The 25,642-nt window shown below is 56.4% G+C and overlaps 2 protein-coding genes across 2 annotated transcripts; one reads left to right on the top strand and one right to left on the bottom strand.

Moving 5' to 3' along the window:
• Positions 1 to 679: 679 nt before the first annotated feature.
• Positions 680 to 14,223, top strand: LOC119099927 (protein nubbin). The gene is made up of 9 exons (XM_037223021.1): positions 680 to 723; positions 5,002 to 5,074; positions 5,165 to 5,227; positions 7,511 to 7,627; positions 9,245 to 9,382; positions 11,575 to 11,869; positions 12,259 to 12,427; positions 13,033 to 13,236; positions 13,567 to 14,223. The coding sequence occupies exons 1-9, from the start codon at positions 680 to 682 to the stop codon at positions 13,784 to 13,786; spliced, it is 1,323 nt and encodes a 440-aa protein (XP_037078916.1). The 3' UTR covers positions 13,787 to 14,223.
• A 1,820-nt stretch (positions 14,224 to 16,043) lies between these two features.
• On the bottom strand, positions 16,044 to 25,533 carry LOC119099915 (uncharacterized). The gene is made up of 4 exons (XM_037223011.1): positions 25,199 to 25,533; positions 24,559 to 24,730; positions 16,290 to 16,408; positions 16,044 to 16,148 (listed from the first exon to the last, which is right to left on the bottom strand). Exons 1-4 carry the CDS (start codon positions 25,292 to 25,294, stop codon positions 16,044 to 16,046), a joined length of 492 nt encoding a protein of 163 aa, XP_037078906.1. The 5' UTR covers positions 25,295 to 25,533.
• Between the last annotated feature and the right edge of the window lie 109 nt (positions 25,534 to 25,642).

Below are 25,642 nucleotides of genomic sequence, written 5' to 3'. Positions count from 1 at the left end.
ACCTCCGCCACATTATACTTTCATGATGGGTCACATCATCAACGTAAGCTCGTCCCATCCGCGCGAGGCCCGCCTCTCATCCATGTTGTTTCAATCTCAATCATTTTTCAATCAAATAGCCGCAGGCGCACCGCATTGGCTCATTGGATAACCATAAAAGTGTCGGCTGTATGAAGCATGGCCAGTGCCGGCTTATCTGTTACCCTCAGCCGCGTGGCTATTTGACCGGCGCCGGCCGCTTTCAACTGGGCGGCAGGCGTGTGGCTATTTCGCCCGCGTCAGCCGCTATCGTCCGAGCACCGTCCGTGCGCGCCGGAAAATAATTTGAGATGTAAAGCATCGGCAGCGGGTAGATACCGGACGCGGTCGGTGGCCTCAATGGACGCCCGATCGATGCGGTTTTTGCCGCGGGAGCTTGCAAGCTCTTTGTTTGCGTCCGTCAGCTCCGGCTCTTTGTATATTCGAGCCGGCGCCGGCGGCCGGCATTTGGGTCGTCGCGTCGATGGCTGCGGCCAGCGCGCGCCCATCTTTTTGTCACCCGTCCTCGGCTGGGGAGATTTCATTACAGCCTCCATCAGCAGCAAATGAGGGAGCACTTTGACTCGGTGTGAAATTGAATGGACAGGTAAATTAGATTGCAGATAGCCGTTGATTGAGTAAAATCAAAGTCTGCCGGACAATGGCGGGGCGTCGCGGCGACCGGCGGCCGGTCGGCGGCGATCCGTCAGTCGCGGGCGGCGAGGGTGCGGCGCAATCGGCGGCCGTGCGCCGGCTCCCCGCCGCCGCCGATCTGAAATTCCGGCCACTATCTGGTGCCGGCACGCACCGCTGGACTCCGGCCCGCGCGCCGCCGCCGTTTACATATCCCCCGTCGGTAACAATCTCGGCGCTGATTGTCCCCTGTTGACTCTATCAGCCGCCCCGATTCATATGCTGAATACGGAATCAATGTAGATGCGGCGCCGGCCGTCCGCCGCCGCCGACCCGGCCGACGCTGGAGGACCGCTGGACCGGCCCGGACCTTCGTTAGACTGCCGCGCCGGAACCGTTGGACCGGACCGGAGCAGACTGTCGCGCCGGACCGTTGGACCGGACCGGACCACAGTGTCGCCGGGCTGCTGCGCCGCCACCTCGCCAGGCGTCGGGTGTCGGCCGGACTTCCATTCAAATTGAATGAGCGATGGCCGCCGGCGGCCGGCCGGGCCGCCTCGGAGCCGGCGGCCTCCGGGCGTCGGCCGGCGCCTCATCAACTTTACATCGCTCGTCGCACGCCGGGCGCCGAGGTCACACCCGGGCCGTGCGCCGGCGGCACGCGGACACCGGCGCACGGACGTCGGCCGCCGGCGGGCATCTGTTGCGACGCCGTCGACGCGTCGCCGCCGGCGCCCCCGCCGTCTGGAGCGGGGTCGTTAGCGCGGCGCGAGACTGGGGGCGCCGACGGGGCGGCCGGCGCCGCTCCCCAGCCGCCGCTTTATGCATATATTGAGCAGCACAACAGAGCTAGCGGCGCGTGAGGCGGCCGAGATTGTTGAATAAACTCCGGTCTGGCCAGCAGATAACATGTCCACAGTCAAAGATTCAATTACGCCGGCAAATTGAGTGAGCGTGCAGCAGCCGCGCGAGGCGGCCGGCGTGTGGGGAGCGGTGGGTGCCGACGCGACGACTGTGGTCTGTCGGCAGCGATGACCGGCGGCGGACCAGCCCTGTCCAGGTCACGGGCTGACAGCAGCTTGGGGGACCGATCACGAGACAGAGGCCAGTGATCGTCAGTGCCGGACGCTCCGCCGTATCCCCCAGAGTCTAGTGCCGGCCTGGAGGAGGTGATGAAAACAGATATAAGCACACGGACGGCTGCTGCGTAGGCATACGTTGAGTATGCGGCCGCGTTTTCACCTCACATCGAACGCGTGGCTCTGCGGTGTGATTTAATGGAAACGGTTGCATGCGCGAGGTCAGCTATGAAATCGGCTGATACGCTTTAAAAACAAACTGCAATGACGTCATAAAGTTAGGCTGCTTGACCGGGAGTTGACTGGGCACAAACACAAGTTTGTGCAGCAACAGCCGACAATACCTTCAGCCAGCATGACTTTGTGTCACAGGCAGTTAATGTAAGCGCTCAATGCTGCATTCGCGTGATATACGCCGATCATATCAGGAACGGAGTTTTGCAGAACAAGTTGTGGGTTAAACAGGGAAATGTGCTGAGCCCACCCTGAAATGCATAAAAATGGTTTTCTTCTCGGACTTCTCCCACTTGCCTGTCGACTTTTGTGGGTAAGAGTCCATCCCCCAAATGGAAAGGAAGCTGGAGCACATTTTCTGTGTACGCTTTTGCAACAAACGCAATTTTATGTTTGTCATCGCCAATGAAACCGAAATCCAGTTTTTCGATGGGATCACATCAAGAGGGACTCCGTCTCATTAAGGAAGCCTTAGTTCCTGCTCCTTCAGAACTTGCAGTCTGCTGAGCTACATAGGAGAATTTGACTGGAGAGGAAATCTTCAAATGCATCTGAAAGTCTTCTTAAAGTGAGCAAGATTCTCTGGGCCTTGAGGAGCACCAAATGATTGCTTGTGACAGGAATTAAGCATGCCTCCACCCTCTGTACTCGCTACAAGCTAACTGCGAAAAGTCACATCCCAATTCGCTGAGAAAACGAAAGAGGCACTGTCGCGTATCATCCCATTTTCAGTACCCCGTTACTACCCCGTACTCGTACAACACCGATATATAGTCGAGGGGTCGCGCGGACGTCGCGCACGCACAGAAGCTGTTTGCCATAATACGCTCGGTGAGCACTGCACAGATTTCCGCACGGCTTACTCGTCACGCGCCGCTCATTTTGCACCAGCGCGGACGCACCGCACGGGATCTTCTCCGCTTCCACCGGGCGCAGGCTTCTTTGAACTGCTGGCGATGATGGCTGACGGCCGGCCCTTGTGTCGGCGGCCGACGCGGTGCGTCCACGCTTGCAACGCAATCTCTGCCGGCTGCCGGCCCGTCCCGGGTTCCTTTGAAGTGCGTTGACCGAGCCGTGGCGGCGGGCGAGCAAAAACGAGCGGCGCCGGCCGGCCGGCCGTCCGTCCGCGGACAGTATGCAAGGGCCGGCGCTCGGCCGGCATATCGATCGTCGGACGGTTACCGGGGGTGGACGGGTGAGCGGCGGCGCCTCCTCCGGCTGCAGCGCTGCAGGGGCACCGGAGACGGTCCCGCGGCCGAGCCGCGCCGCCCGCCGGTTACCGGGGGTGGACGGGTGAACGGCGCCGCCTCCTCCGGCTGCAGTGCTGCAGGGGCACCGGAGCCGGTCCCGCGGCCAAGCCGCGCCGCCCGCCGGTCACCGGGGGTGGACGGAGCCGGTGACGGCCTGGAGCGGTGCGACCCGGAGGCGGCCGCAGCCGGTGCCTCCAGCACCCTGCCCGGAGGCGGCCGGTACCCGCAGCACCCTGCCCAGAGGTGGCCGCAGCCGGTACCTCCAGCACCCTGCCCAGAGGCGGCCGGTGCCTCCAGCACCCTGCCCGGGGGCGGCCGGTACCCGCAGCACCCTGCCCAGAGGTAGCCGCATCCGGTACCTCCAGCACCCTGCCCAGAGGCGGCCGGTACCCGCAGCACCCTGCCCAGAGGCGGCTGCAGCCGGTACCCCCAGCACCCTGCCCAGAGGCGGCCGGTGCCTGCAGCACCCTCCCCAGCTGGATAATGATTATGTAAATAGAAGTTCCAGTTGATGGGAAGTCTTTCTGGCAAAAGGTCAAGTTACCTAAAACCAGGCACGTGGCTGAAGACACTAATGGACCAAGGAGTCCGTGATGACACGCATTCCGTTGTGTGCAATAGAAGAGTAAGTTCTCTGAACTACTCTACACTCTCTGCATTACGTCCAAGAGAGATATACAGGGAACCAGAGTGGGTTGAGATCCTGAGCAGTACCATAGGCCAGAGAGAACGATTTCAGAAAAGCCTATTGCAGCGAAGATTTCTGGCTTTTGCCATAGTCCTGTTCACTTTGCGAATCTAGCCGATGGCACTTAAAGCTTCGTCACCTTTCGCCATTCCGCCCGACTTCTTCTTTTCGCGACGCACTCACCCTGTTATTGTGATATTCTGTGCAAGACCGCCTTGCATCCCTCTGTCTGATGTTTCTCTATATGTGTGCCTCCTAATCTCAGTTATGCCTGCCTATATCCTACACCCTTTTTGTCGCTTAAATCGCATATGATAAATAACACAATCACAATCCCACAATACAAACAGCATCAAAGGTTCGTGGTAATTGCTTGTATGAATGAAGATATTTTGTGTACATGCACGTGCATGACCAAATCACGTACAGCTAATTTAGACTATCGCACCATATTTTTTAAAGATTTAATGCGAACCTTTTGCATAGACGAATGTCTGAGATCGGAGTTCACGCTAAGCAGTGCGTGTTGTGAGAGCTCTGTTCCCCACCATCTGATCGCGCAATTCCATGTCAACGGCAAAATCTGGAGGCGGGAGTTTAACGTGCCGCAATGCTCGGCATGGTCCGTCCTGCCCTCTAACGTCATCTGACATTTATCGCGACCGCTGCCACCAGCAGCAGCCCATACCTGTCGAGGACAAATAGCGAGCGCCTAAAGCGATTCGAACTCACCCCGCCACGGTTCGGGGAATTGGAAGGCAGGCGCTCTAACCAACTGAGCATTTCATGGAAATAGCAATCATGGAGATGACAGTGCGCCGACCTCCACTCTCGACCAAACGTGCACCGTGTTCTTCAGTTTTCAGCAATCTAATTCAATAGTTCGCTGGCTAGCAGCCCGCTTCCAAGTTGTGAGTTGTGTCAGCCACTGCCCCCTGTCGTGACGCCCTGCGAGCTGCGCCGCCGACGACGCGGACCCTGCCCGCCGCGCGTGTTGACCGTCCTCCTCTCGGCCGCCCGCAGACTCGGGTATCAACGGCGACCTGGAGGACGGCAAGAGCGACTCGTCGGAAGGCGGCGCGGCGCCGGGCGCCGGCAGCGGCCTGCCGGCCGGCGACCTCTCGCTGGACGACTCGCTGGACTCGGAGCGGGGCGACGGCGTGCTGAACCTGGCGCCGCAGCGGGACGGCGCCACGCCGCCGCCGCGGTCGGCGCCGCTGCCGGGGCCGGGCGCGCCGCCGCTGCCGCCGCCGCCGCCGCCCTCGGCCGCCGGCGTGCAGGCCGCTCTCGCCGCCATCCAGGCTGGACAGATGAGTCTGACGCAGGTGAGGCGCCCCGGCCAGCCCGACAAGAGCATGACGTGCGCGACATACGAGACAGAGGCAGACACGAGAGACAGACAGACAGATGGACATGCGAGAGTTGCCGCGCAGACTGGACAGATGAGCCTGACGTGAGGGAGTCGCCTTGCAGACTGGACAGAGGAGTTTGAGCCCGATGCGCCGCCGAGCGGATTCGGCTACGGCTGATATTTTCCACACAAAAGAATGATTGGGTGAGAGGATCCCAGGGACAATGTTAAACTTCTCAAGGTGTATTTTTTATACGACGCCTCAGGCGTAATTTTAAAATTGAAATCAGTTGGGGGCCCGTTCCCGAAAAGTGCACAAGGTGGCACACTTGAACTGGGAAGATTTGCGCGGGGCAGATTTTCACCATGAGCACCCTGCAGATAAATCTGAGTTAGACAAAACATCTCGCATACTGGGCGGCTAAGCACGCCACGGGTTGGTCTCCTTGCATGCTGAATACATGTCGGCATTCCACGCCATTTTGTGGCCATAGCGTGGAGGTCGCTTCTGGTTGTCTGCGTCATCACGATCGACACATTCTGAGCAGCAAAGTTGACGGATGACGTCATCCCCGGGAACGGATGACGTCACCGCTGGCCCGCTCCCAGTCATGTGTTGCGTAAGAGCGGCAACAGGCCGGTGACTTACTGCGGGCCATCAGCCTGTGGGAGGCGCGCATGCCGGCGCTAACCCGATTCAGGCGCGCGCCAGAGCCGTCTCCTGAAAGCCTCGCTCTCCGACCAGCACTCGGCACCTCCCGTCAGGGTGGTAACAAGCCCCCCCCCAAGGTCGGCGCTGGGCGCTGAGCCGCATGTATTCGTCTGTTCCGACCACATGCCCGTCATGAACTCATCGTTGAAACATTACTATTGATTTGTAATGATGCGCTACCCTTTGATTAGGGATGTGGGATCGAGGCTGATTAGTCGAGATCGATGGTGGCGCCGGGTCCGACGGGCCGAAGGACTCCGCCGGCCGGGGTCGCCAGGACTGGCCGCGGGGGCGGGCGCCGCGGGGGCGGGCGGGCGGCGGCCGGGGTCGCCAGGACTGGCCGCGGGGGCGAGCGGCCCGCTCAGACAGCGCCGCCGACCGGCCGGCCGGCCAGCGCCGGGCCGATGTCCACCGCCAGAGGGGAGCAGGGGCGCCGGCCGAGGGGAGCGGAGAGGGGAGACGCTGGAGCTGCCCGGAGGGGAGGGCGGCCGAGGTGTGCTGGCACCGGCCCGGCGGCAGGAGTGGAGGTGTGAGAGGCAGCCGGTCGCGAGGACGAAGGGTGCGCCGTAGACGGAGAGGAGATGGACGTAGGCGGAGGCAGAGCGAGGGAGACTAAAGGAAGAAGACTGAGCTGCAGGATAAAGAGAGTAAAAATACATTGCTGAGAAACTGACCTTTGATAGGAGTCGTTCCGACCCTGCATGATATGAGGACATTTCGCCGGGCGACGCTCGGGCCCAGGGCTCCGTTTGTAATCTATAAATGGCCGACAAAGAGCGCGCGCCTGTCAGCAAAAACTGACCTCGTTCCGACGCGGGCCTGGATCCATCGCAAGTGGGGGCCTATGTCCGTGAGGTCCGGGATGACGGATCCATCGAAGATGTTGGTCTGTATGCGCTTGGAGTCGGGGCCCGGGCGGGCAGGAGATGGGTGATCACTTCATGGGATGTGGATGTCTAGATCCATTCGAGGTGAGTGGTTTGGCTGGAGACGGGATCCTGAATCCATGACATGCATGGACCTGGGCTCGTCGGAGATGACATTTGGAATAATTCAGAAATGGAGTTATGAGATAGAGTCATCTGCAGTTCATCGGAGATCGTTTTCTGATTCGATCAAAGATAAGCCCTGGATCCATCGGATATGGGCTTCTAAATCGTATGAAATGAGGCTCGGGTCCATCGGAGGTGGTTTTCTGAATTCATCAGAGATTGAGTCTGCGCTAATCGAGGGTGACATTCATATAATCGGAGGTGGAGTCCTTAACTCACCGGGGTGGGTATACAGAACCAACCTGTAATGGCGTCTTTGAATGCATAACCAAGTGGAGGTGACTCCGGCCCGGTATTCGTGAGCCGATGCAGAGTATTGTAAACTCCTCCGTTCAGCCTGCTGCGGTACCAGCTGTTGTGACGCAGACGACGGCCACAAGCTAACAACCCTCGGACACTGTGACTGCATTGTGCGCCAGCGCGCCGGACGTGGTGCAGACGATGACATTGGCCCTCCCATGTGAGCTGACATCGACCTCCTGCGGGCCAGCAGCAGATGATGCTGCACAACCAGCTGGCGGCGGCGGCGGCTGCAGCCAGCCAGATGCCGCCCATGTCGACGGCCTACGGCAATCCCCTGGCGGGCTTCGGCAACAGCGAGTCCATTCAGGTGCGTGGTGATAGCGGCGGATTCGTCGGCGCGCTGAACGCCTTACTTCGCTTTTCGACGCCTTGTTGATATACCGGCCGGCCATCTCGCTTGTTAAATGACCGGAGCGCATTGATACGGCGTATTCACTCTGTCACAGCACTAGACGAAAGCTTGTTAGATGCCTTGGATTTCATCCTATGCCGCCTAAGGGTCTGACGCGCAAGAGCCAGCGCACTGGATTGAGAGACATAACGAAACCGCTCGACGTAAGGAATATACAGGTGTATTCAGACCGCATTTGACTGCTTGTTAGGCACCTTATATAAGGCATTTGGCGTCGTGGAACTCAGCCTCAGTCAAAGGGCCGCGTTGGGAACTACAGCACAGATCAATGTCCAACTTGGGGACATTCTTTTGACCGATGCCTGAGTTCTTTCCACGTCGGTGGGCGTGCTCTCTCTCTCCACTCGGAGAGCATTCTCACTGTTGCTGACTAGGCCCGGAGTTTTGCTCTTGCTTTTTTGCTGCCGTGCACGACAATCGATTTCAGAATTCTAACGCCATAGATCCCTTAATGATCCCTTCACCAGAAATTCACACGCCATGATTTGATAACTGTGGTAAATGCTGGTCTAACGCTATGAAAGTGTTCGGATGTGGTACAGTGTTGGACACCGTCCCTACCAACTGTGTTGATATTTACTTGAATGCTCGGCCACTTATCCCTCCAGCCATCGCCAGTTAGTGCTTGAACTGTGACGGTTCTGTCGATGGACAGTCGTTGGCGACGTGTGCAGCTGCAGTACAGCCATCGCCAGCTAGTGCTTTAACCGTGACGGCTCTGTCGACGGACAGTCGTTGGCGGCGTGTGCAGCTGCAGTACAGCCATCGCCAGCTAGTGCTTTAATCGTGACGGCTCTGTCGATGGACAGTCGTTGGCGGCGTATGCAGCTGCAGCGCGCAGCGTATGCTCATCCATGCTGAGCTTTCCCGTCGCGACCTCCAGCATCTTTGTATCGGATTGCTCTTGTGCGCCAGCTTGCCAGCGCGCTCCGCTCATGCCAGCCGGCACTGGACTCCAAATAGTTCAGGCAACAGGTGCCGACGGCTGGAGGAATAACGAGGACGAGCGCTGGTCCACGTCACGAAGGTGCTTCATGATCCACGTTTTAGGACATATTAAAACGCTTCGTGAAATTGGGTGGTACCTACCAGATGCAGCTGTACGGGGCAATACAAATTATTGCTGGCAGCACAGGCTTCCTTGACATGTGCAAGTACCTGCATAACATCAAGTGATATACACAACAGGCGTTGACAATAGGCGATAATCAAGTGGGCATGGCAGTTCCGTTGTTATAAGAAATAATCAACCTGAAACAACTTTAAGCAAACGTGGCCAATCGTGATTTTCCAGAAAAGCAACTGTTTTACACAGTCGCAGTATGCCTTTAAGAAAGCTCACGATGTTCCGAAGGCATAAGTCAGTGCAGTGGTCGCTATGATATTCTCCCCAGAGGTCTCTTTGCGGCCCTCCCGGGACGTTTGGGTGGTAGCTAGAGACCAGGGCCAGTGACTCATGGCGGCCACTGCCGTGTATCTCGTGGTGGGCCCTGACGCCCACCCTGTCAGCAGGCTCTGCTGTCGGCGCTACAACAGCAGCTGCAGCACCAGCAGCAGACGCTGCAGCAGCAGCTGCAGCAGTTCATGATGATGAGCCCGGCCGGAGGCAACAGTCACCTGTCGGCGCAGCAGCTGTTCCTGCAGAACCAGGTGTGTGCCCGGCCGCAGGCCGCGGTGTCGGCCCGTCCGCACAGCGTCACGGAGCAACGCCGAGGGTGCCCCGGGCAGGCCGCCCCTAATGTCAGCGCTGCATTTCGCCGTTGAGTTCAGTGTCATGCACGCACGACCCCACACCGACAGTGTACTGTCAACCACTTGCTGTGTGCAGGTGGCTTGTGAGGTAGGTACAGAAAAATTTTCGTGAAGCCACCGCTGTCTATAGGTGATCAAAGAAAGCTAGATTTTGACTGTGTTTTGTGCCTCCAGCACCCTAATTTTGTTTGCAGGCTTTGTTGCTATTTCTGTGCTCATTTCTGCGCGCGAGAATTAAACAATGTTGGGTTGAGCACTCAAACAATCGCTGCATTTTGTGACGCAGTGGACAGCTGCGTCATTCAGCGGGTCCCGGGTTCCCCAGCACGCGTTGCACCGCGCGTGAAGCCGGCGGCCGCTGCTGAGCTCCTGCGCCGCTACGGTGCAGCACGGAGACGGTGCGGCCGCCGCCCCAGGTGTTGGCACCTGTCCGGAGACGGCCCGGCCTGCCCGGCCCGGTCCGCTCGCTCCATTACTGTCGTACCTGTCGCAGATTTCCAACCAGCACACTCCAGCCACCCGACAGGCTAACGAAATTTAAGGCGGCGTAAATTCAGTCGGCGTCACCGCCTTTCAGCGCGGCGCGGCACCAATTCATCTGGCCGGCCGGCCGAGCGCGCGCGCGCGCCCGCCAAACACATGCCGCCGGCGCTGCGCCGCGGCGCATCAATACTCCCATATTGAAGACAGTTGCACGACAAAATGGCCTCCGCGGCGATAAATTCGGATGGACGGCGGACTGCGAATTCAGCGGCGCTCCTGCTTGAATGCGCGCGTCTGCTTGGACAGGGCGGCCGGCGCCGAGGAGCTCACCCCGCACCTCTGCGCCCCCGCGCCGCTCAGCCGTCCGCGCCGGGGGGGAATAATGAGGCAGGGCGCGGGGGCGCGAGATTCAATGAGTTACGAGCGGCGGCCGGCTGAAACGCATGCTAATTCAGCGTGCCGTCTTGAAATATTGACCTTTGGGGAGATGCGTCCGGCCGAAATGTATTCACGCTGCTGAATGGCCGCCTCGACCAACAAAGGGCCGCCGGCGACCATAAAGGCACCCTCGGCCGGACCTATTTCGTAGGCCATAATGCAGCCGGTGGACGACCGCGTGATGCAGCGGAGGGGAGGCCGGCCGCGCCAGAGCGGCAGTTTGCATTTTGGCCGCGAAAAACAAGCCCGGCGCGACGCCTGATGAAAAAAGACGTGCTTTTGAGAGCTGCCCGACTGGTAAAACAGGAAATGCCGCTCAAAGCCAAGCGGATTACATGTAAAGATGCTTTGCACCCTCTACCGAAGAGGATTTATGCTCATGCAAATGTGCAAAGCTTATCTACGGCTATCAAAAGATTACATCTCGCAGACAATGCCCCCTGGGGATGGCCGACGGCAAATGGGATAGAGGGGCCGTGGATCGTTGTTGGCGTTCGCGAGATCAAAAATGGGAAGCTAGAATGGTGTTTGTTGTGTTCGGGGAGGGTCGGACATTACAGCAACACAGGCGCACAGGGGAGCGGGGCTTCACAGCTTACTGCAGATCATGATGGATAACTCATTTCTTGCGATCGAACGTAAGAAGTAACAATGAAAGTACACACTTGGAAAGTCATTAAGCAACGCGGACAATCTAGACCTAGCCTTCTCCGGTGCTGTCTGTGGGATTGGGGTGTTGTCGAGGGCATTTTAGAGAAGGGGAACAAAAGCAGCGACAGTTTACGTCATTAACTAAGAAGCATGACGTAAACTGGTACGAGTACTGGCGTAACACCCGACAATTGCTTACGCCATTGGGCCGTGATTAAACCCCCCACTCTGTGCCCGCGAGTGTGCGCCAATGTTCGTTGAAAAATACAGACTTTGCCGGAGCCTGTTCTGCAAAGAGCACATTGCACAAGTTTTTTTCTTAGAACAATACATGCCCTGGAGAACATAATGGAATCGATATCATTCCATTGCTGATATGGTTGTCTTAATGTTCCCGTTGGTCGCTGCGGTTTATTTAGTTTTACATTGGACCTGTCCATCAGGGTCTGCTGCCGTCTGGCCTGCTGCCGCCCGGCCTGCAGGGGTCGCCCACCGTCAGCCACGCCCAGGTGGCGCAGGTGCAGCAGCTGGCGCAGGCGGCGCAGCAGCTGCAGCAGCTGCAGAAGCAGCGGCAGCTGGCGCCGCCGGCGGCCAGCCCTCCGCCGCCGGGCGCGCTGCGGCACGCGTTGCCGGCGGCGGCGCCGGGCGCACGCCTGCTGCCGCTGCCGGGCGCGGTCAGCCCGCACGGCCCGCCGCCGCCGCCGCCGCAGACCATCGCGCGGCGCTACACGGAGCCGCCGCCAGAGGAGGCCACCGACCTCGAGGAGCTCGAACAGTTCGCCAAGACGTTCAAGCAGCGTCGCATCAAACTCGGTGGGTGGCGAGCGCCGCAGCTTGGAGCGCAAGGAGGGGAGAACCGCACAAACAGAGGGCAGCGGAGAAGATGAGGAAAGCAAACCTAGTCGTTGCTGTCTTCGAGGCTTCAGACTTTGGAGGCCAAAAGCTGACGGAGACGCGGTCAATTTCGGTGATGATACTGATGACTCGTGTTGTTGGTGATGTTTCATTATGACTTGACGGCTTTGGCAGGAAGCTGGAATGCGCTGACAGATAGGTTATTGCTTTCTATCGATCTTAATTACTCACCGTAACTAGGAATCTTTCGTCACTGTGACTAGCATCGTCATTATTCTAAACGTGCAGGATACACTGATGTTTAGAGAATTGCAGGGATGTCGAATAAAGATCCTTTTTTATTTCAGGATTTACGCAGGGCGATGTTGGCCTGGCTATGGGGAAAATGTACGGCAATGACTTCTCCCAGACCACCATCTCTCGCTTCGAAGCACTCAACCTCAGCTTCAAAAACATGTGCAAGTTGAAACCGCTCCTGCAAAAATGGCTGGCAGACGCCGATAGTTCGATGTCCAGGTGCGCACCAGTTCAGCCAACCCAGCCACGGGCTGCGTTGCAGAATGCAGCGTGTGCTTTGAACAGATCTGCACGCGACTCAGTCATCAGTGCCCGTGATATACTTGGAGACTGACGCAGCACCCGAAAATGAGTTCGGTCCCCGCCGCCCTTATGACCTGTTGGATTTTCTATATTCAGTCGACAAACACTAGGGATAAATACAAAAGGGAATGTTCCGAATGGAAAATTATTCTGAGGCGTTCCTGACACTCACCGTGCACTGAAAACAGTTGTCAATGAAAGCTCTCGCGCGCGTCACGCGTGTGTGTCTATTACTGTTACTGATCACTTACTCATCATCATCAGTTACTGATCACTTCAAGTAATAGAACAAATTCCACTTCTATTTCACCTTCGACCAGCCCCGTAATTTGTGGTTCTTCCAGCGACATCTAACCTTGATGCGTCAACAAGCAGTCACTCCGTAACCCGTGACACCGATCTGCCGGCAATCCTTTGCTCCTGGTGACGTGCCTATGACCTGTGACCCCGGCCCACTGTCGGTCAGTTGCTCCCTGCTACCTGTGCCCCTGTCTGAGACCTATGACCCCTGCCGCCGCCAGTCCGTCGCACGTGACACCGCCGCACAGCACGGCCGACTCGATGGGCCGCCGCCGCAAGAAGCGCACCTCGATCGAGACGGGCGTACGCGTGGCTCTGGAGCGCGCCTTCCTGCACAACCCAAAGCCCACTTCGGAGGAGATCTCCATGCTGGGCCGCTCGCTCTGCATGGAAAAGGAGGTGGTGCGCGTCTGGTTCTGCAACCGGTAAGCCCACCAGCGCCACACAGCGCCCTGTGTCTGAAAGGACGCCACCAGTCGTCCGATGTCGCCATTCGCCTTATGCTGACGTAGACTTTGTCCGACATTGTGCGCTTATGCAAGCAGTCAGTGCGTGTTGTGCTCCGAACGGCTTTCAGCGGATGACATTTTATATTTTGCGGGTCCAAGTCTTGTTCCTTGGCCCTAATCAGACCCTTGGCCTACTATGGGCCATTCGCTGCGCCCCCGACGCAGTGCTGCGGTGTGGTCTGTGACCTGCCGGGCAAGGCAGCCGCCGCCGACCGCCGTGTACGAGTAACGTCGCCTTTGTTACAGTAGACAGAAACAGAAGCGCATCAGCACGCCGACGGCGTCGATGGGCTCGCCGCAGCCGGCGTTCCCGGCCTACTCCAGCGCCAACTCCGCCGGCTCGGTGCCGTCGCCCAACTCGCTGCCGTCGCCCATCTCGCCGCCGCTATCGTCGCCGCTGCCGCTGGTCACCTCGCCCCAGTACGCCACCGCGCCGTCTCCCGGCAGCCAGCCCTACAAGGACTGACCCGTGCTGGGCTGGGCTGAGCCGGGCCCGAGTCGGGCCGGCCGGTCCGAGGCCGCCTCGCCTCCGGACCAGCCCAGCCTCGAGCCGACGCCGCCGCCCCCCGGCCGCGATCTGGACTCGTCCGCGTCGGCGCTAGACCATGCTCTCGACGCCGCAGCGGCGGCGCGCTACAGCTTGGACTCGCCCGCGCAGGGGGCGGAACGCTCCCCGCCCCGAATCCACGGCCTGGCCGCCGGCACGCTCCAGCCTCCCGCGTTCAGCAAGGATTCCCCCCCGCTGCCCACCGAACACAGCTTCGACGATTCCGAGGTGTCCGGCTTCAACTTGAACTCATTCGGAGCGAGGCCGGAGCGCAGCTACGACCCAGCCGTGTGCGGCACGCCGCGCCCGCCGCCCGCCGCCGGACACGTGCCGGGGTACGGCGCGCCTGAGCCGGAGCACGCCCGGGCCGTACTGCCGCGCGACTACGGCGCCGACGCCGCGCGCCGCCACTTCCTGTCGCTCGGGTACGACGCGGACCTGCTGCGCCCGCCGGCCGGCGCCGGCCGCGGCTACAGCCACGGCTACGGCGGGCCGCTGCCGCGGCCGCCGGCCGGCCTGCCGCGGCACGACTACGGCGGCGGTGGGCCTCGGGGCGGGCCGGAGGGCGCGGCCGCGTCCGAGCGACCTGCCATACCGCCCGGCCACTGGCAGACCTAGACGGACACGCCCGGCCGGCCGGCGCGGAGGCGGCCGCCGTGGGCGACAGGAGGGCACGGCCGTCGGAGCAGCCTTCGAAGGGGCCATCGAGAGCCATCCGAAGGCGGCCCTGAGGAGAGCCGTCCGAGGGGATCGCCGAGCGGGGCCCCTGCAGGAAACTGCCGCAGGGAGCCGTCGAGGGAGCCGCCGGCGACGTCGTTGGCGCCGCGGCTCGCCCTCCGCCCCACCGGTGATAGACGCACAGACTCACCGCTCTGAGCGGGGTCTATAAAGGACAGAGGGAGGCAGAGGCAGCAGTGGGGCCGCCGCCGCCTGTCTTCCAGGGCCGGGCCGGGTCGGCATCAGCGCGGACGGCCCACTCCGAGGGCACACCAGTTCCTATTTTGTATTAACTTATCACGTGACGTCGACCGCTGGCGACGGATAAGCTCAATACGAAGCGCACGCGCGAACCTAGTTGGATTATGCTATACGCCCTGTAGATAGTTCCGATATGTTTCCGTGTGCATGTGCTGGAGCGAGTTCAGAGGGACCACAGGGCCCCCGAGGGCCCCGATCCCGCCCTGATACACCAGCGAGTCCTCCTCGGCCGCTCCGGCCCTCCGTTGTTCACTGGCCGGTGTCTCCCGGGGACGGTGTGCGGCGTGCGGGGCCCGTGATCACTGTCGTGGCCGCGTGCCCGTGTCCCTGCGCGTGCGCGTGTGAGAGAGGCGGCCGCCCGAGCCGGCCTGCGCGCCACCAGCGCCGCTTCAGTGTACAACCCGTCGTGTTGTGTGTTCCGGAAGGGTGGCGGCCGCCCGCGCGCGGCCGGGCGTCTGGCAGCGGAGGCGACCGCGGCCGCCCGCACTCCACTAGTCGCTTTGCTCAGGTTACACGGAACAGCACGCGCGCCCTCACGCTCCGCGTACAACGATTTCGTTCTGTTCCACGGGTTCGGTAGGGTTACGTTGTACCTGTATCTCAGATCAGTTCCAGGGGTGTGCTGTCAACAGTCGGCCACCCGTCCGTGTTCCGGTAGAGTGTGGTAGAGTCCCATCTGGAGAGCCGCTTCGGCCGAGGGTTGAGCGCGCGCGCGAGCGACTGGGTGTGGGTCCGGGCGTGTTCGTGTATATACATGTGGATATTTTTGTAAAGTGTTCTGTAGTCGGGCCGCGTCGTTGACGTATTTACAGGGTGTTTAGTTTTTTCCTGGATGATCACTCAGTGATCCAGTGTTTGACGGTGGTTACACCGTGTTAATTCTAAAATTAACTATATTACGCTAGGAGACTGTTGTAATGACGGTGTTGATTACAGTGAGTGTAAACAGCGTCATCGTGCTTTGTTAATTATTTTGTAGACACACGAAATACAAAACTGTACCGTCACTTGCGTTTTAAAGTTAACAGCTCGCATTAAGCAAATGGAGCATGTGGTCTTTAACATGACGGTCACTATCTACGCCGCAACAAAAACAACGTATTCAGATGGAGCATGTGTACACGACAGCGGAATCGTATTACGGTTCGTCACTTCGATGTCGAGCAAAGCATAAGCAAACATAACATAACGTTTAAGCTCACTTTCGCGCGCTTCCTGCATTGTCGCAGTTCCCCGGGGACGCCTCACTGCAGCAGTTGCTGCCCCGCTGCGGCTGCCGCGAGGCCTTGGTCGCTCGCGCCACCTAGCGGTGACCGGCGGCCGGCGGGGGCGGAGCATGTCGGCTGTGCTCCGCCAGGATTGGCCGTGACGTGGTGGAGAGGAGGCGGGGCGCCGCTGCGGCCGCCGGCTTCGGCTGCGGCGGCGGCGGCGACTCCAGCAGGGCGTCCAGCTCGTCCGGGGAGGCGACGCGAGCCTCAGGAGAGGCCTCGGTCGGCCGGCAGCCCCGCCCCGCCGCCCGGCACACGGCCAGGGAGCGCCCCACCACGTAGCAGACACCGAACACTGCGGCAAACGGTGCGTACATCCCCGTGACAGACGACGGACGCGGAGACAGGTCTCGGCCACTGTGACAGATGACGGACACGGAGACAGGTCTCGGCCACTGTGACAGATGACGGACGCTTACAGGAAATGCACACTAACAAATGACTCATTCTGGCAGGCGACATACTTTGACAGATCTGAGGCGTCTGCAATTAATGACGGATGCTAGCAGATGACAGACACTGGGACAAATGGCCGAAACTGTAACGGGAGGTGACTGTTACAGAAAGAGCTGCGGTGAGTTTAGGAATGGGCGAGCCACTGAAGACCCTAGAGGCTACCCGGCTCCGCCGATCAGCGTCTAGCGCTCTTTCCTGTAAACTGTGTTTTTACTATAAACTTCAGTCCTTGACAGTTCAAGGTGTCAAGGCTCTCTTTCCTAGAATACAAGTTTCAGGGGCGGTGGCTCTGAGAGTAACAGTATTCAGATCTTCGAGTGATGCTTCAGTCATTCATCCTGCCAGTCTTCGTGGCATTGGTCGATATCTGTCCTTCCATATGCAAGCAGCGCACCAGTGAGACGCCTTGCTTGGCGCGGGACGAGCGGAGCCATAACATCTGTGAATGCTGTCAGTTTGTGTGTAGATGACGCTAACAGCTAAGCTTGTGAAGCCAAACACATTCGGCAACTGATACCAGAAGCTTCCATCAGTGCGTTGCCAAGCATACTTCCCATGAACGTGTAACAGGCGGAGGTCAGCTGGTGCAGCATTAGCGCATCAATTCACAATCACTGCAGTACTCGCGCATCAACTCACAATCACTGCAGCACTCACGCATCAACTCACAATCACTGCAGTACTCGCGCATCAACTCACAATCACTACAGTACTCGCACATCAGTTCACAAGCACTGTTCCCGAAAGGGGGCTGGCTATCAGGCAGCTCAGGCTCGGAAATTACAGTGATTTACGGTCTTTGCAACTGCAACCAAGGTATTGAAAAGCGCAAATATGTGAGATGGATATTGAGCACAGCAGGCAGGGCTATGTGCAGATCAGTTAGCGAAGTGTAGCTGATACATTCGCCTACATCGTGCAGCTGGTTCCACTATTCCAGCTCCTCTGGTTGCTGAGAGCTGCAGTTGGTTCCAGTACTCCAGCTCCTCTGTTTGCTGAGATCAGCAGCTGGTTCCACTGCCTCAGCTGTTCTGGTTGCTGAGATCCGCAGCTGGTCCCACTTCTTCAGCTGCTCTGGCTGCTGAGAGCTGCAGTTAGTTTCACATCTTCAGCTGTTATGGTTGTTGAGATCCGCAGTTGGCTTCAGGTGTTCAGCTGTTCTGGTTACTGAGATCTGCAGTTGGTTTCATGTCTTCAGCTGCTCTGGTTACTGAGATCCGCAATTGGTTTCACGTCTTCAGCTGTTATGTTTGCTAAGATCTGCAGTTGGTTTCACGGCTTCAGCTGTTCTGGTTGCTAAGATCTGCAGTTGGTTTCACGGCTTCAGCTGTTCTGGTTGCTGAGATCCACAGTTGGTTTCACGTTATCTGGACTGGTTGCCGTGCACGACACCAATCGTTAAAGGCGCCACAGAACAGGTGGATGCATGGGCGTGCACGGAAATGGACGACGGTTTGCGAACATCAATTTACATTTTTGGCTATGTGATTGCCCGTTTTCTCGTTATCGTCGTCGTTCAGGCCTCGAATCGGCTCCATTTCTTCCGTTTTTGTTTGTGATTTGAATATTCCACCTTTTCCATCTCAACACAATGCGATGGGGAAATGAAATCGCAGTGATCTTATAATGTTGCAGGAACAATCGTCTGACCTGACGGACTGCATACGAATGCCTGGCAGTTTACATAACGGAACATTTCAAAAACTTGGCATCTTGTGCTATATACGTCCACACGAACCCGCAATCAGTGGTTGCAAAGATATCAGCTTCCAGAAAGTGTGACGGCGGCGTCGGGCCGCTCAGGTAGAAACTTGTATCATAGCTCAGGACCAGCCCGGCCTACGGCCTCGCTCGCGGCAATTTTTGGTGGTAACCATTGTCCAATCCGTCCACAAAGCCGGCAATCCTTTAGCAGCGTCTGTTTCGCCCAGCATCCGTTCTGGTCATAGCTGGCGTGGTTCGGTTTACCAGCCCGTCTGGCCCCTGATGTCCGCCGATCCCCACATGAGACCCACTGAAGGCTGACAGATTTGATTTGCTTTTAATTATAATTTGCTCTTAACTGCGGCGTGCCGCAGCAGCGCCCAGACCTCTGGCCCAGCACAGATGTCTGCTCTACGGGGCCTCCGGGGAGCGGTTGTAGCCCGGGCCGAGGATCCGCGCAGAGGCGGATCTCCTCGATCCCGCTCGCCGCGGTGTTCGGCAGGCGCGCATCTACGTGCAAGGCCTGCCTTGTTGCGATTAGCTCCGCGCGGAGGCTGCTGCATGCTGTCCCCGCCTCCGCCGCACACCGCACATACCGGCCCCTGTGAAGCAGTTTACTGACGGCCCCTCCTCCTTCGCTCCTCACGCCCCCCCCCCCCCCCTGCTCCAAACGCCCCCTCCTCCCTCGGCTGATCCGTCTGACCATACAGTACGATCCGACGCTGGGAGAGCCCGCAGCGTGCCGGCTCCCGCTAAGCCCCTGACGTGCGGCGGGTCTGCCCTCTCAGTGACCCGGGTACGTCGTGCCGGTCGGGTCCTCTCATGGGGCTTCGCCGGGCACCGGGCTGCTTCGCTTCGGACTGGCCAATGCTCGCGAGGCGGCCCATTCACTGCCGTCCTCGTCTGAGGCACGGGTTGTGATGGAACGCCATGCGTTCATCCGGGGGCTTCGGTGGTGGTCGTCCCTGTGCAGGGGCCGTGGCTTATGCCCTCTCCCGCCACGCTAGATGGAACCGGTACTTGGACCTCGACGCACTCCCGGTGCAGATGGCCGCAAATGATCTCATCCTCCACACCGGTGTCGCTCCGCATTTCGCACCATGCAGACCACACCGACGTGTTGTTGTCAGGAACAGAGTCCCTGTCCGACTCACCACATATTCAGCATTACAGGTCTGACTACCCGCTGTTGGCGTCGGATAAGACAGCGGGGGCAGGGGCGGGGGCCAACGGGGCGACCGTCCGGAACGTTTTTTTTTTTAAAGATGATTAGCCCTACGACGCTGTATGAGGATCCAATCGCTATCATTAAATCATGAATATGACCTAATGAGTCATACCGGATGCTCAGAAGATAATTTTGTCTGCCAGTTGAGGTCCTGTATGCACCAATAAAGCTCGAGGAGTTAATACTTCGCACGAAAGAAGTAATCAAGTACGCGCTGATAGCGCAGCCCACGCTCAGACCGCGGTCAGCGCTCGCTGAGACCGCGGTCAGCGCTCGCTAAGACCGCGGGCAGCGCTCGCTAAGACCGCGGTCAGCCCACAGCCAGCCCACGGTCAGCCCACAGCCAGCCCACGGTCAGACCACGCTCACTCCATGGTCAGTCCTTATAAGCGACCTTTCAAAAGCGGTAACACAATTATGAATCTGACGCATCAATGAAGTCCTGAGAACAGCAGCATGGTCCAGTGCTTGTGGAGCGCCATACTCAGCATCCAGAGCTAACTGCTCATTGCCAATACAACATTAGAAATGTTCACCGGATGGCGTGCGGTCGGATGCTAAAAAAATAGGCTTTTAGAGTAGGAGCCGAGGACGCATCGGTAAGGCCTCAAATGATGGCACGGCTTCAGGCGATTGAAAAAGTAAGAAATTTTGTGAGAATCCTCTCCAAATCACAAATTTTGCAAAATGAAACGATCAGGGGCGGATCCAGGATTTCATCAAAGGGAGGTGGAGGGAGTGGGTGGGCACGCATTTATATATATATATATATATATATATATATATATATATGGGCATATATATATATATATATATATATATATATATATATATATATATATGTGTGTGTGTGTGTGTGTGTGTGTGTGTGTGTGTGTGTGTGTGTGTGCGTGTGTAATGTGAATATATGTATATATGCATACATACATGTATATATATATATATATACATATATATATATATATATATATATATATATATATATATATATATATATATATATACATATATGTGGGAATAAACGGAAACCCATTGTACTGTGCGCAGCCCCATTAAGTTAGATGTGTTGCGTATGCACATACATGGAGCTCACTCATTTTCTATCAATTATGCTAAACCCTGGGATTTTGAAGCTACCTGTTTTGGAAAACAACAGACGAAAGAAGTTCAAGTTGGCTAAGTACCATCAAAACCAAGAGCGAACTTCATTTCTAGCTTATTTACGGGTAGCTGACTGGACGATATAATCATCTGATGGCTGATGACTAATGCAGAATTTTTCCTTTGTCACAAAGGAGTGCACAATATGTTACCATTCAAAATATGCTAAGAACGTGATGCACAAGTATAATAAGTCACTTATTCAATAACCAAGGGAAATGACGCATACAACGTCAGCGGCGCGTCAAATTACGTTCGACAACTGCGCGTAAAAATTCATCGGCGCATACCCGACGCTGCTCTAAGGCACCGATGCCAATAGGGACTAAACCTGGGCGATCATGAGTGCCGCAGGAGACAAACAAACAAGCTCCTGTCAACAAGCATAGGGTCCTCAGAGCAAGCAAAAAGAATCCGAGACCCACGTGGTGTGCCCCTAAACGACCGGTGTACTCCGGCAGGCTGACATATAAGGCCCCGGCCAGAGCACATGACCCTCTGAGCAAAAGAGAATTACCCAAGACCATGAATTGATATCCCTCTGCGATCAAGAGCACCCCGGCAGGTAACAGCAAGAGCCTTGACAGGAGTAGAGAGTTCTCCCAAAATAAAGTCAAAGGGAAAGAGCCCTAAATCAAAGTGGGGGGGGGGGGGCCTAAGCATCAAGTGTCTCGGTGCCTTATCATAAGTAAGCTCTAGCAACAGCACACGGTTCACCGAGCAAGTGTTTAGAACCCGATACTAATATGATGGGCCCTTGAGCAACTACGTGTACCCTGGCATATGAGGCCCCGGAAAAAGATGTACAGAGCCTTTCGGGAGAGCGGGAAAAATCCTTAGAGGAAAACCTGATCGATCAAAAGTGCCCAGGCATAAGAGCAAATAGCGCCCCAGCAGCAGCATTGGGTCCCACGAGAAAATGCAAAGAGATCAGGGGCAATATATATGGGACCCCGGCTATAGCTCACAGAACCATTCTGACGAATAAAAATAATCCGTGGAAAGCCCCTGATTGACAAAAGCGCCTGGGCACACCAGCAGGAAAGGCACAGCAACAGTGCAGGGCCCTCCGAGCAAACACAAAGAAGCCAAGGGCAACGTGGAAGGCTCCTTAACGATCGGATTAACCCTGCAAGCGGGCATATAGGTCCCACGAAAACAGCATAGGGTCCCTGGACAGCATAATAAGGCTTAGCATTTCCAATTACTAACTTTTTCAATAATTGTAAATCTTTCTCCCTTCTCGTTGGCCGTTCACTTTCGCTTGCACCTGTTCTTGGTGGCTTGGAAATCCAAAGATGTCCAATTTTGTTGCGTTTTGCGATAAAAAACTATATCTGGTCGTCAATACGGGCCCCTTCGGAGCCTATGGGGCCCTTCGGGGCCCAGGGGGGGGGGGGCTAAGGCCCCGTGGTCACCCCCTCTAGACTCGCCTTGGCAACCATAACGCATAAAACGACTCGCACAACGAAGTAAATACCTAAAACGACACGGACTTGGCTGGCCCACACGATGTGTCGTGTTTTTGGTTGGCATTGATCCATTCGAAGACACATAGCCGGGCATGCATTAATCGCCCTTAGGGCCATCTGATTGTTCTTACGATTTGTAAAAAAAAAAAAACAATTTGCATCAAATGCATCGACTCGCATTTAGCGCGAACCCTGTAACAAGCTCATCAAAAACTCCTCTTTAAGCTATACCGTCACGCACGAGTTAAGAGCTTCGGGAATCGGCTTATACGCGTTGTTGCTCTTTGCTGGTTGCTGACAACACGACAGTCTAGGTCAATGCTTCTGCACAGGTGCTCTATGTGAGCTCTGTTTTTATCAGCCATCTTTGTGTCATAAATTGGGTATTATCAACCAAACACACGCCCTTGCAGGAAATGAGCATGCACAATTAGGGCTCTCAACAAGGATGAGGGTGAGAATTCTCATTAGAATAGAAATCTTACCGAATCTGGACTAGTTCCCACGTCTTCTGCATGGTGATAAAAAGGCTGGAAAGCTACTCCCTTTTAAGGTACATTACCTTTGGAAATCTGTGAAAGTGAGGTTCACCTGACGATTTATCTCCCATCGGACTTACGTATTGATTGCTTTAGAGATGCATATAAGTCATGTGGCGCCCCATTTACCATGCGTGCAAGAATTGGTACATGAACCTGGCCTCATACCTGGATCAGCTGGTCGCACGAGACCGTCACCCCCACGTGACAGCCTCGGTTGGTCGCGCGGGCATCGTGAACGAAGCACGACTCCTGGCACTTAATCGTGAGATTAATCCGTGCTGCGGTCTAAACCATCGCAAACGACACGGTTCTGGGCGTACCACAAACAGCGAGCGCTGAGCGTTACGTCCGCGGCGGCCGTCTCCGGCGTCGGCCCGGCACGGGTGACCTCATTCGGAGCCGCACGCCACGACGAGCCGCTTTGGCCCACATGAACACCTCGCAAGCAAGATGCTCGAACATCCGTGAGGCGACGTGAGGTACACCACTGTGTTGGTGTTACGCGTTATAGAATATAGAATATAGATTATATATATACATATATATATATATACAATATAGAATATATATATATACAATATAGAATATGGAAGAGCATTGCTGAATGTTCGAAACAAATGCAGCTCTGATGTCTTACGAGACATAGAGTAAGCGTGTTGGGTTTGCCATATTATATAGGGTCAGACGACACAAGTTCAAGTCCGGTCAGTTTTGAAAGTAATACTCCATGTAGTGGGCACATCCGCATATAAAGCGTTGTGCGTAAACTTCTTCACTCGTATGCGACCCAGCGGTGTTCAGGATGTAAGACAGATTCATTTACATAGCTTTCGAGTCAGCATGCTGCAAAGATGCTTCATATGCGCCATGACCGCACTTTGTAAAATTTTGCCCTTATGCAAGGATTCTCAACCCATCCTTGGGTGAGAACACGGAACGCCCAGCCCAGCTTCCAAGCCAAGCCGTTTGCTCGACGTACAGCCACCGATAACTAAAAATGGTCCAAAAATAACCAAAAATAACGGACATCGTGACGCCCAATCAAATTAAATTTCGTGGGAGGGTGAGAGAGGTGTGTGAGTTTTTTATCAGCTTGTTACGAGTAGCCAATTGATGAGAGACATGATCGCATCCGGTATAATGTGCACTTCGCTTATGTTTCCCGCACCATCCTTCGGTCCACATGAACTTCTAAGCCCAAGGTGCGTGCCGGACGCTGTGTTTAATGTACCAATAATGCCTCCCTACATTACTGAAGTAGACCCAATACCTGTTCCTCAGTGCCTTTAGACCATTTTGCGCTAAATGGCCGGATCTGAGAGCCAAAGACATGTAAAATCACAAGGTCAGGCCGAATATTTGCCGTTAACTTTCTTTAAAAATTCATTTGGGAAGCAAAGCGCTACGTAAAAAAAGACTGCGTGTGTGCAGCTCTGAAAATTACGAGCGAGCATACAGGCAAAGCGAATTTCATCTGAACCATGAGAACATCTTCCATTTAGCTGCTGGGCACATCCCGACTGTAACAATTTCTAGAAGCTATCATCTTCGTAACCACTGCTCACATATTCACACTTTCCACATAAATGCAGCATTCAGCACCAAACAAGTGCTGCTCCTTCCATGGGCGGGACGTGGGTTGGGCTTGAGCTGAGCAGCGAACGCACACGGAGTATATGAGTAGGCAAAAATATACCAAAATACTGATAAATCAACGGATGTGCATGCTTTCAAAATAGCCATTTTGGAGCAACAGGGATGTGCTTCTGACATCACCGGGCTAATATGGAGGACAATGTCAACCAGCGTGCCGCTGCTGACGGAGGGTGCCGGCTTAATGCCGCCCATCGGCAGCCGGCGCCCCCCCCCCCCTCGCTCTGACCTGCCAGCACGAACAGCAGGTAGGTGAAGACGGCTAGCGGCGAGTTGGCGCGCACGTGCAGCTGAACAGCCACCGACACCAGGATGGCGGCCGGCAGCAGCAGCACCAGTGACGTCACGGCGCAGAAGAAGAAGACGCGCGCGCGCACCTGGCGTCGCCGCCGGGCCGTCAGCTGCCGGCGGTGGGGCGGGCGGCTGAAGGCGACCGACACCAGGTGGAGGCTGGTGTGGGGGGGGGGGGGGGGGGGCGGCCTGACGGACTCATGCTACGCGCCCCGGCGCTTGGCAGGACCGGCCAGTTTGGGCGTGTCGTAAACAAAGTCGCAGGCGGGGAAAGTGTTGAGTCAAGCAGTGGGGAATCCGACAATTGCCGTCTATTTCATCGCTCAAGAAAACTGTTTGAAGGATGTCTTCTCAAGACCTCCAAGCACTACTCTTTCGACAAAACGCGATACACTGTGTCCCTAAGTGCCACAAAAGCATACACAAAACTTAGCAATGAGACCAAAGCTGAAAAATGTATGCGATCTGACATAAAAGGCCGGTCAGCAAAAGTCTGGCACTCCAAGATAACTAGACGAAAGTCAGGAGCACGTCGGCAAAATGCCGGAGAGCTATTCGGCCGGCTCGGCTGTGCTGACCTGTACAGCGGAGAGGTCGGCCAGGCTGGTGCTGAACACACCACGGTATGTGATTAGGTCGTCGTCAAAAGCCGACAGCCAGCCAGTGTCAGCCATTACGGCGACTGGCTGTTCCGCTGGCAACTCAGCGGCAATTTAACTGCTGATCCGAGAAGCGTCCTTCTTTCATTGCGCGTTAGTGATTCGTAATAAGCAAGTTACAAAAAGAACATATAAGCCAAGTTTCGCTTGCATTAAGCTGAACAGCGAACCTGCATGGTAAACAAACTAAAAAAGCAGGGAAGCAAAAAAGGAACTTAACGCAGTTGCGGAAAGTATCGTTTTATCTCGGCATGGCAACGTCAAGCGCACTACGAGATCCGTTACTTTTTAAGGCGTCGATTTTTTATCCTACGCGCAGCAGCTATATCATTTCAGGCAACTACCAAATCAGGAGAGGAATTT

The sequence above is a fragment of the Pollicipes pollicipes genome, unplaced genomic scaffold (assembly GCF_011947565.3).
Source record: "Pollicipes pollicipes isolate AB1234 unplaced genomic scaffold, Ppol_2.1 Scaffold_2555;HRSCAF=2994_pilon_pilon_pilon, whole genome shotgun sequence".
Taxonomy (NCBI): domain Eukaryota; kingdom Metazoa; phylum Arthropoda; class Thecostraca; order Pollicipedomorpha; family Pollicipedidae; genus Pollicipes; species Pollicipes pollicipes.
This window is presented reverse-complemented; position numbering and strand designations above follow the sequence as displayed.

Bases quoted from the DNA above. Each gene is read 5' to 3' on its own strand.
- LOC119099927 (XM_037223021.1), top strand. From the start codon at position 680: ATGGCGGGGCGTCGCGGCGACCGGCGGCCGGTCGGCGGCGATCC. The intron at 9,383-11,574 runs GTGTGTGCCCGG...CAGGTGGCGCAG, and splicing joins AGCTGTTCCTGCAGAACCAG to GTGCAGCAGCTGGCGCAGGC. The intron at 11,870-12,258 runs GTGGGTGGCGAG...TTTTTATTTCAG, and splicing joins GCAGCGTCGCATCAAACTCG to GATTTACGCAGGGCGATGTT.
- LOC119099915 (XM_037223011.1), bottom strand. From the start codon at position 25,294: ATGGCTGACACTGGCTGGCTGTCGGCTTTTGACGACGACCTAATCACA. The intron at 16,409-24,558 runs GTCAGAGCGAGG...CGTTTGCCGCAG, and splicing joins CCTGCTGTTCGTGCTGGCAG to TGTTCGGTGTCTGCTACGTG. The intron at 16,149-16,289 runs GCCCTGCTGGAG...GGTCACCGCTAG, and splicing joins CCTCCCCGGACGAGCTGGAC to GTGGCGCGAGCGACCAAGGC.